We start from the raw sequence: 13509 nt of genomic DNA, 5'->3' as shown, positions 1-13509 counted from the left end.
ATGGAGGAATCACTAATTCTGTGGTCATTTAATGATTTGATAGGGCTCTTCACTACTGTTATGTAGCGACTATCACTATATATGGATAGTTTAGTGACATCTGGACAAATTACATGGGTTCCAATACCCAATGAGATGGATTCTGTGGCTGAAGCCTATGTGTATGTTTCATGTTTTATGCCAGTAGTGATCCCCCAAAATCTGAATGCAATAATGACGGCTTTTGAGTTGTGTGGTATTTGTTGTTGGCTTGCATGTCATTGTTATTAAGTTTAAAAAGGCCTACTATTGCATTCATATTATATGCATTCATAATTTCATAGGTATGGCTAAGGCATATAAATAGCCCAAGTTAAATAATAAGACATGTTCGATATCGACTTGGCTGGGTACAATAGGCAAGAAAAGAATCGATCTGGTTTTACAAAAAGTCGAGACAAAAAAGTCGGATCATTAGAATAGCCCAAGATGGCTATTATATGATTGCTTATAAATAGTGCAACAAATACTACTTATCTCTTATTGAGTGGCCTAAGCACATGTTGCAAAACATAATCTCTGTAATTTTGAATCAATTTTGATATTTAAAAAGGCTTTTACCACTACCAAAGTTATGCACACCGCGACTCTAGTGAATTAAATTTACTTCGCTAGTCCAACAAATTTTCCTCCGTATCGTGTTTGATGGTCTTATCAAAAGGTGTCCTCTTATCACCAATTTGGTCGAAGATTAGACATCAGTCTATACAACATCTTTGATGGAATGGCAGAGGAACACACGTTGAGAAATCCATGAGATTCAAATACCTATTGGAGTTACCTTTCAGCTCATGTGGAGCCATGTAGAGAATTCCCCATGGCTAAATGATTTTAGACGTGGTACGATTTTAAGATGAGATAAAACAACACAATATTTGTCCCCAACACAAATGTATTTCATCCAAAATTCTGCAAAAGTATTACCAATATATCAGAATTATAAGCATTAAGTAGTATATGTTATTGGCAATTGAATTGCAGTAGATGTATTCAGATGACCACATTATTTGCTTGTAATATCTACATTTACATTTTGTAATTATCACATTTCACAATAGATTGAAATATCTCAACCAAATGCCATTGATGAGCTGAAATATGCCAACCTATTCATATACTAATCCATTTCTACGTGCATTACTTGTGTTGTCATTTTATTTTGTCACATTGAGAGAACTTAGCTCATTTTGGGTTTACCTTAAGAAGGCAATTGCTTTGCTTCCAATGTGTTGGGTTGTGTATTATATAAATGGTAAAATCTGCTTGTTTTCAACTAATCAACAAGAAACATGCCCAAGGGCAATACAATCAAGGTATTCGAGGGGCCAAGAAACCAAGGTTCAACAATATTAATCCAAATAAGCTTGAATTTCCTCACAACCAACAAAAAGAAAAGTTGGTAGCACTACTTAAATAATTTGTATGCACAGCATTGCTCACAACTAAAAACCAATTATCTTCAAACCAATTTCTTACTGTCAAGTCAAATAGTGATTACTGCTAACAGCAAGCATGGAATAGTGATTATTGCTACTGAAGAAGGAACCATGCATTTGATTGCTATTAAAGAAGTGTGCATTTGATTGTTATTAAAGCTTCTTAGGTACACAAGTCAGTTAAAGAAGGAACCATGCATTTATGACACATTGTCTTTTAGTGTAATATTGATGTAGTTTTTGATGATTTGAGCTATTTGCATTTAGGCTTTACATATATAAAATCCCTGTTAGTGAATAGTGAAACTAATAATAAATTATAAAGGCAAACAGTGAAAGCCTTCCTTCATGCTTTAAAGAAGAATAGAGACATTGAGAGTTCTCGAAGGGCATAGTGATCCCACATTCTTTTTTAATACTGAAATATTTTGGTGGTTTCAAATGCTTCAACAATCACAACTGATCTCAATGCCAAACAGTGAAACCATTGCTTCATGCTTAAAAGAAGCATAGAGATATTAAGAATTCTCGAAGGATATAATGATCACACCTTTTTAATACTGAGAAATGTTGTGGTGGTTTCAAAGCTATAATAACCACCCTTAAGCTTAGTCAATACAGCACATTATGAATTCAAAAACCGCAATTTAAACTATTGAAATGTACAGTTATTGGTAATGTGCCGATGCATCATTGCATAATAATTGCTCCATCATTGCATCATTACTGTTTGAACACGTACAAAGTAAGCGTGTAAAAGCCCAAACGCATTAGTTATATGCAACGAGCTCTAACTCTGGATGATTTTTGCACAATTATTCCAACTATGAGGATCGTTTTGTATAAATTATTTATTACATATCACACAACCCTTCTAATGGCCGGTGTTATCCCCATCAATTTGAATGGTAGGAGTAAGAACTCCCTCAAAAGAATGGAATACCAAAGTAGAAGATACACTAGTGTTACAGAAGTGCCCTTGTGAGAGCTAATGAAAAACTTGAGGTGAAGCATAGTATTCACTCTCATTAAAAACAGGCCTTAGATCCTCCTCTTCTAGGAATCTCAAGGGAAACAACACAAGAAACCCTTTTATGCCATCCACAGATATATCAGGACACTCTTTCATAGCCATCCCCAAATCAATTGTAGTGTGTCCAAGCTTTTCCTTCTCCTTGAAGAAAGCTTGTCGTAATACCATTCTGCAAAATTGATGTAAAAAATTGTCATCATTTGTCAATAATGGAAAGTGATATGAATATGCATTTTTACCGTGAACGGATAGTCTCATTAGGTATACACCCAAACATCTTGTCATAAATCATTGTATTCTTCTGTGAAATACAACCGCAATCAATCAGTAATTTTAATTGTGTAAATAGAATTGGAAATCAACAATCGTGCAATCTAAACAGAATGTGGTTGTGCATCTTCCTGTTCTTTTTCATTGCAAATTGCCATTCTTGACTAACTTTGCCTTGGGAGTTTCCAAATCCATTGGATAAGAGAAAGAACGATATTATTAGCATCTTTAAAGACCATAATGGCCTATGAGATGTGACAAAGACTAAGATAATGCTGATGATGTTTTATTAACGTCCAGACAGACCCATGAGACCACCAACCATTACAAAACACTCCCCGACTATGAGAAAGAGATGAAATGAACATAGTATATTAATGTTATACAACAGAGAACGTGTTATATTAATGTTATAAAAGAGAGAAACCTGTGCAGTTGCCATCCACATGTGTTTATAAGATGTCTCACAAACAGGATCCATCAACACACTGGCCTGCAGATAATCCAAAAAGGACGGACAAAATATACTTCAGACAGATATTCAGGATATATTTGCTACATTTACTTGAGCATAAAGGGCTCATGGGTGAGAAATAACATTCTGCTAACAAATATCACTAATAATAAAAATACCTACACAATACATCATCTTATCTGCTTAGGATAAGAACGAAAAATACAAAAAATGGCCTATTAAACTTAAAAATATTATAGCTGTGGGCGTTGAGAGAAAGAAAGATATATAATTTTTGCTATCCTTAAAGAAACAGTGGAAGCATCCTTGAATCTCATAGTAATTGGTGTAGTTGCCTCTCTCTGTATGGCATGGTTGAAATACTTCTGCTCCGAAGGGACGCCCACCCTCTTATACCTTCTGATGTGATGAGGTGTGATCTGTCCAATCATGTATCTCAATCTATCAGATAGATTGATATGCATATACTGAGGCTGTAATATAAACCCAACCTCAGCGATGTTGAGAAGATGGTCACAATAGAAGGCCATCTTCAATGCATTTCCTCCTGGTATATAGCTGAATGAGATCTCCCAAATGACTTCTAATATCTGGGTGCATCAGTGTGAGAATGGTGTATCGAAGGAGTATTGGAAAAGAGATAGTCTGTCTGTACTAAAACCAAGTAGCTCAAACCACGATTAATCTGGGAATACCAACATGAGTCTCGCCCTAATCTAGTATCATTTCCTAAAACCAAAATAAAGTGGGTGAAAATGGACATTATGTTTTTTCTATATTGGTTTACTTTCATCTCTCCATTTTCTAAGAAACCCATGAATGTGAACTAACCAAAAACTCCTACACATTTAAATAGTTCTCTTAGTTTGTCTGCTGCTTTTCCATTTGCACCCTTGAAAAGGATTGAAAGGTTGGGCATCTTATGATGGCACACAGATAGAACAGAGGAAGAAGAGTGAAAAATGCATTGATGTCTCTTAAATTTATCAATGACTCAACAAGATATTACCACTAAAATATTCTCTTAGAAAACAATGAAATAAATCATATGAGCACTCCCAAATATGCTTCCAAAAGTATTCACTTAAATTTAGACATATGAATATAAACATGACTTGGAGAGAGACACACAGACAGACAGACAGAACCTCTGAATGTTGCAACCCCAAGTGTTCTCTCCATAATGACATCCGCATGGAATTGGCAAATTTTCCAGCTTGCCATGGCTTTGAATCCATATAAGAGTCAACATATTCCCTGTCTTTAATGACCACAGCAACCTGATACATACATATTAGTGTAAGTTCCACATTTTCATACATTTATCTATCAAAACAGTAACTAGCACAGCTCATGAGTGTTTCTTTAAATCACTCAAAACCAGTGTTTAACTTTTGAAAAGTTATTTTGTTATGAAAGAATGTTTTACGATGATAATACTAGCCTACTTACAACTGCAGACACATTGCCATGAAATATCCACAATACGTATTTTACCTAAGCCAATTAAAGTGTGCAACATGAGGATGTACTTCAAGACAAGCCTGAATCATACAATATACTTCAATTTCATGTACCGTTAATATAAAACACAACTTTACCATAAAATCAGATGTAAATAAAAAAACTAGTGAGCCACCTTAAGACTGGGTTACATCATGGACTTGGGGGGTGGTAAAGGAACTGTTTCAACTACAGGTTAAATCTCCTTGCTAGTCTCTAAGGAGGTTGTGCTTTAAGCTAACCTGATTAAAGGTTGCAACACGAGAATAACACAAAATAGTACTTCCTGAATCTTTTTGAACAGTTAATATAAAACATTATTTTACCATAAACATGAAAGCAAAAGAAAACTTGTGGATCTGAGCCACTTTGAAGCAGGGATGCATCATGAATGAGGCTCAAACGAACTGTTTGAGGCCTACAAAGCTTTCCAGGTTAAATCTCCTTTGCTAGTCTCTAAGGGGGTTGTACTGTAATCATGCACATTATTTCATGGATAATTTCTGACCACAAAGATGTATATAATATATGAGCAATAACTATCAGCGGACCTTTACGAACATCTCAAAAACGTTTACACTGAATCAAACAAATGTGAAAAATCTAACCTCAGAATCTCGTGATCCGAGCAAACTTCTATCATTCAAATTTGGTGATCCCATAAGAACTACCCTATCATCAATAATCATGATTTTGCTGTGGACATAGACCTGAAAAGACCAAATTGCCCATAATATCTAGAGCATTATTTTCTACAAAAACTGTTTGAAAGTAAAAGCAATTCTAAACCTAGATATACCTGACTAGTTACTAGCGGGCAACCATCCGACAATTTACCATAGTTTCTAAGTCCATAAAAAGACACATAATTCTCTGTTTCTGAACCAATAGCATTATCCAGCCTCTGCAGCAAAGAATGTCTACCTCGAGAGATTGTACGATATTGCCAATGCATTATTGCTCTTACTGTAGCTGCACCAGCATCATCAACACCACCCTGGAAAGAAAATCCCTTTCAAATTCCATTGCAAAATAATTACACAATGAATCTGATGGGCCAAATTAAGCAAATGAAAAGTGTATCAAGATCAGTTTTGGTTGGTAAATATTGGTTTATCTATTTGATTTTGAGGTAACCAGCTATAATGTATACTGCAAGATGAATTGTGCAAGAAAAAAACATCTTAACAAGATAAATAGCAAACAATTTGGGACATTGTTTCCCTTTTTCTTTTCTCTCCCCAAATATCTGCTGATTGTGTTTGATTGACACTACTAGCAAGCTAGATCTTCTTTCTCCATGGCTCCAGCTACTTGTCCCATGATATGGTGGATTTCCACACCTGATTTGTACAAGATTGATTTTTCTCCATCGATCCAGCTTCTTGTCCCCTGATGTGGTGGAATACTACACAGCCAGCATCTGCCAACCTTACCACAAACAGTAGGTTCTTTCTGTCACATATGAAGGAATAGCATCACTTTGTTCCCTAGGCTTGCATCTTTACATATAATAATCCACTTTTCTTGGCTCTATGCTTCTGCTTGTTCCTCATAGCTATGAACACACCATCAGTGTTCTTGACGTTCTGGAACCAGTTTCTTCAATCTGTCAATGTCGTACCGCCCCTTCATCTAGAAGGCAGGGGTCTCTGGATCTCTGTACTCGAGCATTTCACCATGAGGCTTTTGGACCAGACACTTCCCACTTCCATAGCTCTAGTCTCTGTCTGTGAGTTGAAGGTGCAGAAGCCTTATTGGTGGTTCCCAAACCAAAAGCTTTTAATGTCATAGTTCCTGGACATTAATTTTCAGAACGAGTGTGACCCTCAGACTTCAATCATTTCTCTTTCAGATTCCGTGCAATATCCAAAACCTCGTGGGAATGTGAAATTATTGTCACCTTGAACTTCCAGTATATATTTCATTTCGTTAAGTTTGACATCCCATTGAACACCCAAAGTTACGTTCATGTGAATCTTTAAGATCTGGTAAAATAAACTAGGCACACCGAGAGAGCAAGAGAGAGACCTGGAAACCTGGTAGTAGAGGTATAATTATAATAACCCGGAAACATTTTCCCTCCTTGTGAGCTCGCATAATCCGATCATACAAAGCTTGAAGTACCCGATTCCGGATCACATCATCATCATCAAACCCAGAAATGAAAAACTGGTTCTGCATGAGGTAGGAAAATGGTTAGGATATATCAAAAATCCAAAAGATAATGGATAAAACAAAAGGTACTAGCCAAATGACAACCTGGGACATATGTTCAAGAAACAGAATACAAAATAGAGCAGAGAAATAAATTGAGATCATTTGGTAGCTTGGGATTACCTCTATATATATAAAATATTCAGCTTTATCAATAAGTGAACAGTAAGCAGTATGTATACTTTTTTCTTCAGGTTGACTTGTGCCAGCTGACCAAAAACCAACACTCCTTAAAACCTGCAAAACCATCGAGTAAAAAAAATATCATAAAATGGCAGAGTGGCACTTAGAAGAAGATTGGCAAGTATGAGATTTACAATGTATCAGACCTGGCAAGCACATCTCACACGTGGACCAATCTCACTTGCTTCATCCTCTATACAGGCTTGCCCTTGGCTCTGGAGACCTTGCCACCATTCTTGATGGAGACTATTCTCTCCAGGATGATACCCATTCTCCCTTGATGGATGTGAAAGCCTGGAACCTTGAGTACCTGCAAAATCGTTAATCTGTATGATTTATATGTCACACCTCATCATAAAGGTGTGCACAACTGGGTAAACCCCATTGCATTTACTTCAGGTAGGTGGATATCCTACCAATTGAGCTTGCTTCATATGAATGAGATTCCACTCCTGTTTCTTTATCCTCTTGGGGAAATAGCAAGGGAATATCATGGTAAGATGATCGGGCAGATGTGATTTGCTCATCTTCTAACTCTTGTAGAACTTCCTCTTTTACTGTAGGTACATAAGTGGAATGATATCCCGGAAGAACCATCTGGTGGTATGGAAGAAGTAAGGGTATTCCAGGTTCATTTGGTGCTTTACTTCGCTGTTGGTAGAACCACAAGAGAACACTTAGTATCAAGCCAGATGCAGATTTCAACCTTGTGCATATTCAATATGAAGTTCCCACCTTCGCATAATTCCAACGTTGCACAAAATGCCTTGCTACATCACGACAAGCTGGACCCCATATTGCACAATGCACATCATGCCAGGGCATTCTAGGATATTGTTGACGATCTAGTTCATCCTTCATAGTATCCTCCCAGGAATTCGGCTCTGATTCTCTACAAACGTATCCTTTTAGCATATAGTTTTATCAGGACCATATGTCACTAAATATTATGACTCTAGATGTTTATTACCTTGGATTATAATAATCCTTCCCTGGCCATATTCTGGATGAGGAGTCATGAACTCTATGATCTTGACTATCATACCTTCCAAAACAAAGATCAAGCCCCCCAAGAAAACAAACTCGATGGTCTACAATGACGATCTTCTCATGATGAGACCTGTGACAGTAATAAGTTTAAAATTGATCATAGCTTTGAAACAGAAGAAAGTAAAAAGAAATAACATACCACAAGTAGACACCAGCGGCAAAGTGGTTGGGAAATCTCAGAACCTTTATATTCTCATGAACAGCAAGAAGCAATCGCTTAGAATACATACTATTGATCTTTAATGCCAACGCAACCTCTTTATACAGTAGTATGTAAATCTGCAGTAACATCCAATGTAGTAAAATATCAAAATCTTGTTAAATATTGATAACAACAGAGAAAGAACGTTTCATCTTAAACAATTTGTTGAATGAAAACTAATTAACATGATTTTTTCTAGCAATGCTAAAAAAAAGGTATAATTCAATAAAACATCTCAGATCAATTAATCTATTACAATGTCTAATATATTAGAGATGTCCCACCTTAACACCCATTTCAGCTCTTTTCCGTAGCAAGATATCGAGCCTTGACTCCTCATGTTCAGCAAATGGCCGTTGCATATACAACTCTGGGCATAACCACCAACCAGCTATGAGAACCTGAAATAAGTAAAGATAGCTAAATGCACATTGCACAAAGTTCAATAAATGGAAATGCTAATAGAAGAAAGGAGATAATATTGAGACACACTTCTGACTTTGCACGCTCTATTGCTGAAGCTATTGCATGGAATGCAGATTTTCCATCAACGAACCACTGAGCTTCACTGCCATCTTCATGATCCCCTCTTGGAGGAGCAAATGATCCATAGCGGTGGGGGTGGCACCATCCCTCAGGTGGTCTTAGGCCAGCATCATTGATGGCTGCAACCCAATCACGAGCATTCCCTGATCGTTTAGTTCTTAATTTAATTGTTCTGTTTCCGCATGTCACCTGACATACGAGAGTAAATTATTCCTACAGCCAACCAAACCCAGAATTTGTTTTTACACAAAACAACAAACTGAGCTCACCACAAACCCAAAGCACAAAGGGTTTCTTTCTTTTGCCAACTTTGCTAGACAAATCTGCCCATCTATGCTTCCAGCCGCAAATGGAAGCACATCAAAAACAACAATGTCAAGAAGTTTCATGTCAAAAGGATCCGCAATGAATGCTAAAAACCCTGGCTTGAGCACTGCCCACACCTGCGATTAATGCACTTTTTCTTTAGGATTAGGCAGGAAAGGCATACAGACAAATATATAGAGTGATTCCCTCAGCTGATAAGGAGCACCATCATGTGCCACTGAGTTCGCTAGACTAGATAACTTATTAGGGAGGATAGTGATATCATTCTTGGACACCCATGTAGAATTTCTTGAAATAATTTCACATTCGGTGAAACTTATTTGACTTGTAGGTCTCTCTGGCAGATGGCACTGAATATAGCTTACACTGTCTTTCTTTAGATATTTTACCAGATTTCACTGAATGTAGCTTATTTGGTGTCATAGGTCAATTTGGCCTTTCAAAAACGTTAATAATGTGCTTGGCAACACATTATTTCATCTCTCTTTCAATGACCATTAATTCCTTCCTAAATGTGCTTGTTAATAACAATTTGGCCCCACTCAGATGGATAACAATGCTGATAATGTAGATTATCAATCCCCCAAATAGTACGGACAGACGCTATTAACTTTCACTGGCAATCAAATTAGGATTCAGAATAGCAAAGTTAAACTTTACCATGTTATCTCTAATCCATCTAGAAATAGTCTCAAACTTACACGAACAGATAACCCGGCCCACCATAGTGACTACCCAAACATACTCGTAGTTACAGAATGTGAATTTTTACCCAATATTACAAGTTTGTACATGACACAACAATGTTAAGAGTTCTAAGCTGTCAACCTTTCGCCAATTGTCATTGCACCTGCACATCATTCCACAGCAAAAGCAACAAGAGTTATCCTCTGTCGAACAGATTATTTGAAGGTGTTTCACACGAACAAATCCTTCTGCTAGCTTTGGACCATATTCGGGTTTGAAAGAAAGTTTGGAGACTTCCAAAAACTTGCAGACCTGCAAAAATATTAAGAAATTTATAAACATCAAGGATAATATAATAAAAGTGAAATTTACAATTCAAGAAATATAATAAAAGTGAAGGACCAAACATTTCAAGCTAGAAATTTAAGACTATATAATCTAGATTCCATAAAAAGGATGTTCTGTAATTATATTTTTCCCAAATCTCATCAAAATCATGTTAGAACAAACAAAAATGCAAGTATATCATGAAGAGCTAATGTTACTTAGACACTTTCTGTCCTACAGCCTGGAAATTAAAAGTTTACAGCTCAAACTCATGCTATAAAATCATAATATGTGGATGAATACTTTGCTGCCTTTTTCTCACTGTCATTGTTCCCATGATTTTCATATGAGTGGAAAAGCTCAAAGGCAGCTAACAGATTTCATTCTTTCCTTCCTTCTGTTAGATACTAGGTAACAAAATTTTGACATCTTGTGCTAGAAAAATAGAGCTACTCTTGTTTTTGCTGTTCTTGTGAAAGGTAACAAAACATTGACACCTGCTAGCTCATGCTAGATAAGTGGATTTATCTTATTTTTGTGATTTTGAGGAGTAATAGGACAGAAAACTTTGGCATGTCAATGGGAATTTTTGTAGGGAGCAAAATGTCCCTTGTGAAGTGAGCACAAATGATTATCATGCAGCACCTCCATGATCGAGCAGATTAGGATTTTTCGTCTTGTTGGCAAATCAAAAGAGAGTTTATGATCTGCTGTTTTACCAGAAATCAGAGTTTCTTTTTTATAATCAGAATAATGGTTTCTGATTTGTGGAATACTGATCAGATATTCGTTTTTCTTACATTTTATTTATAGATTTTCTGAAATTCTGAAATTATCATGCTGCACCTCCATCATCGAGGAGATTAGGATTTTTTGTCTTGTTGGCAAATCAAAAGAGAGTTTATGATCTGCTGTTTTACCAGAAATCAGAGTTTTTTTTTTATAATCAGAATAATGGTTTCTGATTTGTGGAATACTGATCAGATATTCGTGTTTCTTACATTTTATTTATAGATTTTCTGAAATTAGACATTCTGAAATCCAAAGAATCTTTGCAATCTCAAATACTAGAGAATTCAGCAGCATGGCAGGTTGGCTCGGACTCTCTTATTAGTTCATGTTCTGCAGTACTCTGGGTTGTGCTTGCTGGAACTCTTTTCTTCTAGTTGGATTAAGAAAGAAGTACTTATTGGAGCGCCAGGCTTTGTTGCCAATTGGCAAAAATTGTGTTGAATCTCATAAACAATTTCTCTCTCATCGAGCATACTTCAATCATAATCAATTGGGGATAGCTAATTATTGGTGAAGATGTTAATCACTGCCCTGGGAATTTGTATAGGCCAGTTTCATTAATATAATGTTGATATGAAGTAATACTAACTACATGAACCCCCATACTGGCTTCATCACTTCTCCAGCGAGTTTGTGAGTTCGTGACATTATGTTAAACTACATTATTTCCTTACAAAACGCTTAATAGACACATGTGCAAATCTACACAAATCAGTACTTCTCTTGTGTTGACAATATCCAAGCTCCCAAGGAAATGGTTAAGATAATCTTGCATTGCTGAAATTGCGTTCCTTGAGATAGAAGATGAATGTCCCAAAGCAGGTTTAATGATGGGGAAGGCAGCACGTGAAGGAACATCTCTGTTCAAATATAAGGGTCAAACTTCTGGTAAACCTATAAAATGAAGAAAAAAATAAAACATGAATATTAAACAGGTATTACCTTCGTGAGGATGATGGATGATGGATATCCTCGAAGTTATCCTCATCGTCATGACAATGAAGGTGATCTCCCAGCCCAAGGTTTTGAAGCCTTTGTTTAACCTTTAAAAACATGAAAATATGAGAACTTGTCACATTGATATGCAACGTATCACATTAAGAAATGCTTATACCTGCTCCTGCTTCTCCTGTAGCTCTTCAATTAATGCTCTCTTTTTCAAGTCAAAATGCAACAAAAGGACCTGTGATGCCTTCTTAACAAGTTTCCAATGAAACTGCCAAGAAAATGGATATCAAGATACAAGCCAAAAATGAGTTTATAAATAGATCACTATATAGATCCAAATCTTTCTTTCAGATTTGCAAATATCTTTTAAAAGTCAAAATTACAAGTGTGCAACAATATTCAAATAAGAATAATGATATAAGAGTAATAACATAAGGCAATGAAAGACTTGTTTTTAGATCTTAGATAGTGTTACTTGAGAGAGAGAGAGAGAGAGAGAGAATTGTTAATGAACATTTACAATCCAACTTAAAGTTAGTGGAGTGAGAGAGAGTTTGTGTGTGTGAAATAAAGAAAGATATTAATGTCTAATAGAGGTCATAATCGGCCCATGAGACAAGTCATGTGTATAAAATTGAGCTATCCATACTTAAAAAAAGTAAAAATTTCTAGGTTTCCTAAGATCCATGATAATGAACCATGATCTTAATGCATGAGGTCACTTTACAATTGATAATGATTCTTGAGATCGTTTTACGAGAGAGAAGAGCATAGCTAATATGTATAGGATGAGTCGTGGTGAGGGGACATGATATCTGATGCTGGTTGATGCAGTAGAGTGAGGCTATGACAAAGTTCACCGAGTACGTGTGCGTGAACTCAAGTGGAGATTCAAATAAAGAAAAGAAAGAAGAATATGTTATTAGTGTCTTTTAAGAGACCAAAAAGGCCTCTGATACCGAACAAGATATTACATCTTTAAATGTAGACTCATATTTATGAACAAACCAAAATATATAGCTAAATTAGTCGAACTACCTAAGGTACCAGAGAATCTAGTTAGATAAGCAATTAACATCCCAAACTCAGATTCCTTCAAACTATATCCAAAATGTGACAATCCAAGATGGAAGGGTCTCTAGAGTGAGAAAAACACCTTCAATGCCAGGTGATTACGACCTTTATTTGTTGATGATAAGGGTGACGGAACCATTGTCCAGATAGGCATGGCCTATATACATGACAAATTGCAATTTCCCAGTCTTTTGTATCCCCTTTGGAGTGTTGCAGTCGAGACCCTACTTCTGTAGCCCTCGATTGACTTGTAGCATGAGAAGTGAGGGATCTAAAGAAAATATTTATGGTTCGTTGTTGATGATGAGGTGCTGTGGTTGTATTATTGTCTGTTAATAACTTTTCTGTCTCTTGATTTCTAGCAATAACAGTCCCACGCACCATTGTGCTTTATATTCCA

The 13509-nt window shown here is 36.3% G+C and overlaps 1 protein-coding gene across 1 annotated transcript; it reads right to left on the bottom strand.

The window, feature by feature from the left end:
* Nucleotides 1–2292: 2292 nt before the first annotated feature.
* Nucleotides 2293–13298, bottom strand: LOC147869829 (phospholipase D zeta 1-like). The gene is made up of 21 exons (XM_087333655.1): nt 13192–13298; nt 12202–12303; nt 12030–12130; nt 11806–11947; nt 10110–10280; nt 9224–9397; nt 8901–9143; nt 8693–8809; nt 8346–8485; nt 8127–8276; nt 7892–8048; nt 7573–7807; nt 7303–7466; nt 7097–7210; nt 6788–6934; nt 5556–5753; nt 5365–5466; nt 4402–4533; nt 3206–3271; nt 2748–2809; nt 2293–2677 (listed from the first exon to the last, which is right to left on the bottom strand). Exons 1-21 carry the CDS (start codon nt 13261–13263, stop codon nt 2464–2466), a joined length of 3003 nt encoding a protein of 1000 aa, XP_087189781.1. The 5' UTR covers nt 13264–13298; the 3' UTR covers nt 2293–2463.
* Nucleotides 13299–13509: the final 211 nt, after the last annotated feature.

The sequence above is a fragment of the Azolla caroliniana genome, unplaced genomic scaffold (genome assembly GCF_043228905.1).
Source record: "Azolla caroliniana isolate FFs.n. ecotype wild unplaced genomic scaffold, voAzoCaro1.0.p SCAF_1, whole genome shotgun sequence".
Lineage (NCBI taxonomy): Eukaryota > Viridiplantae > Streptophyta > Polypodiopsida > Salviniales > Salviniaceae > Azolla > Azolla caroliniana.
Note: the sequence above shows the minus strand (reverse complement) of the source record. Positions and strands in the feature narration are given on the sequence as shown.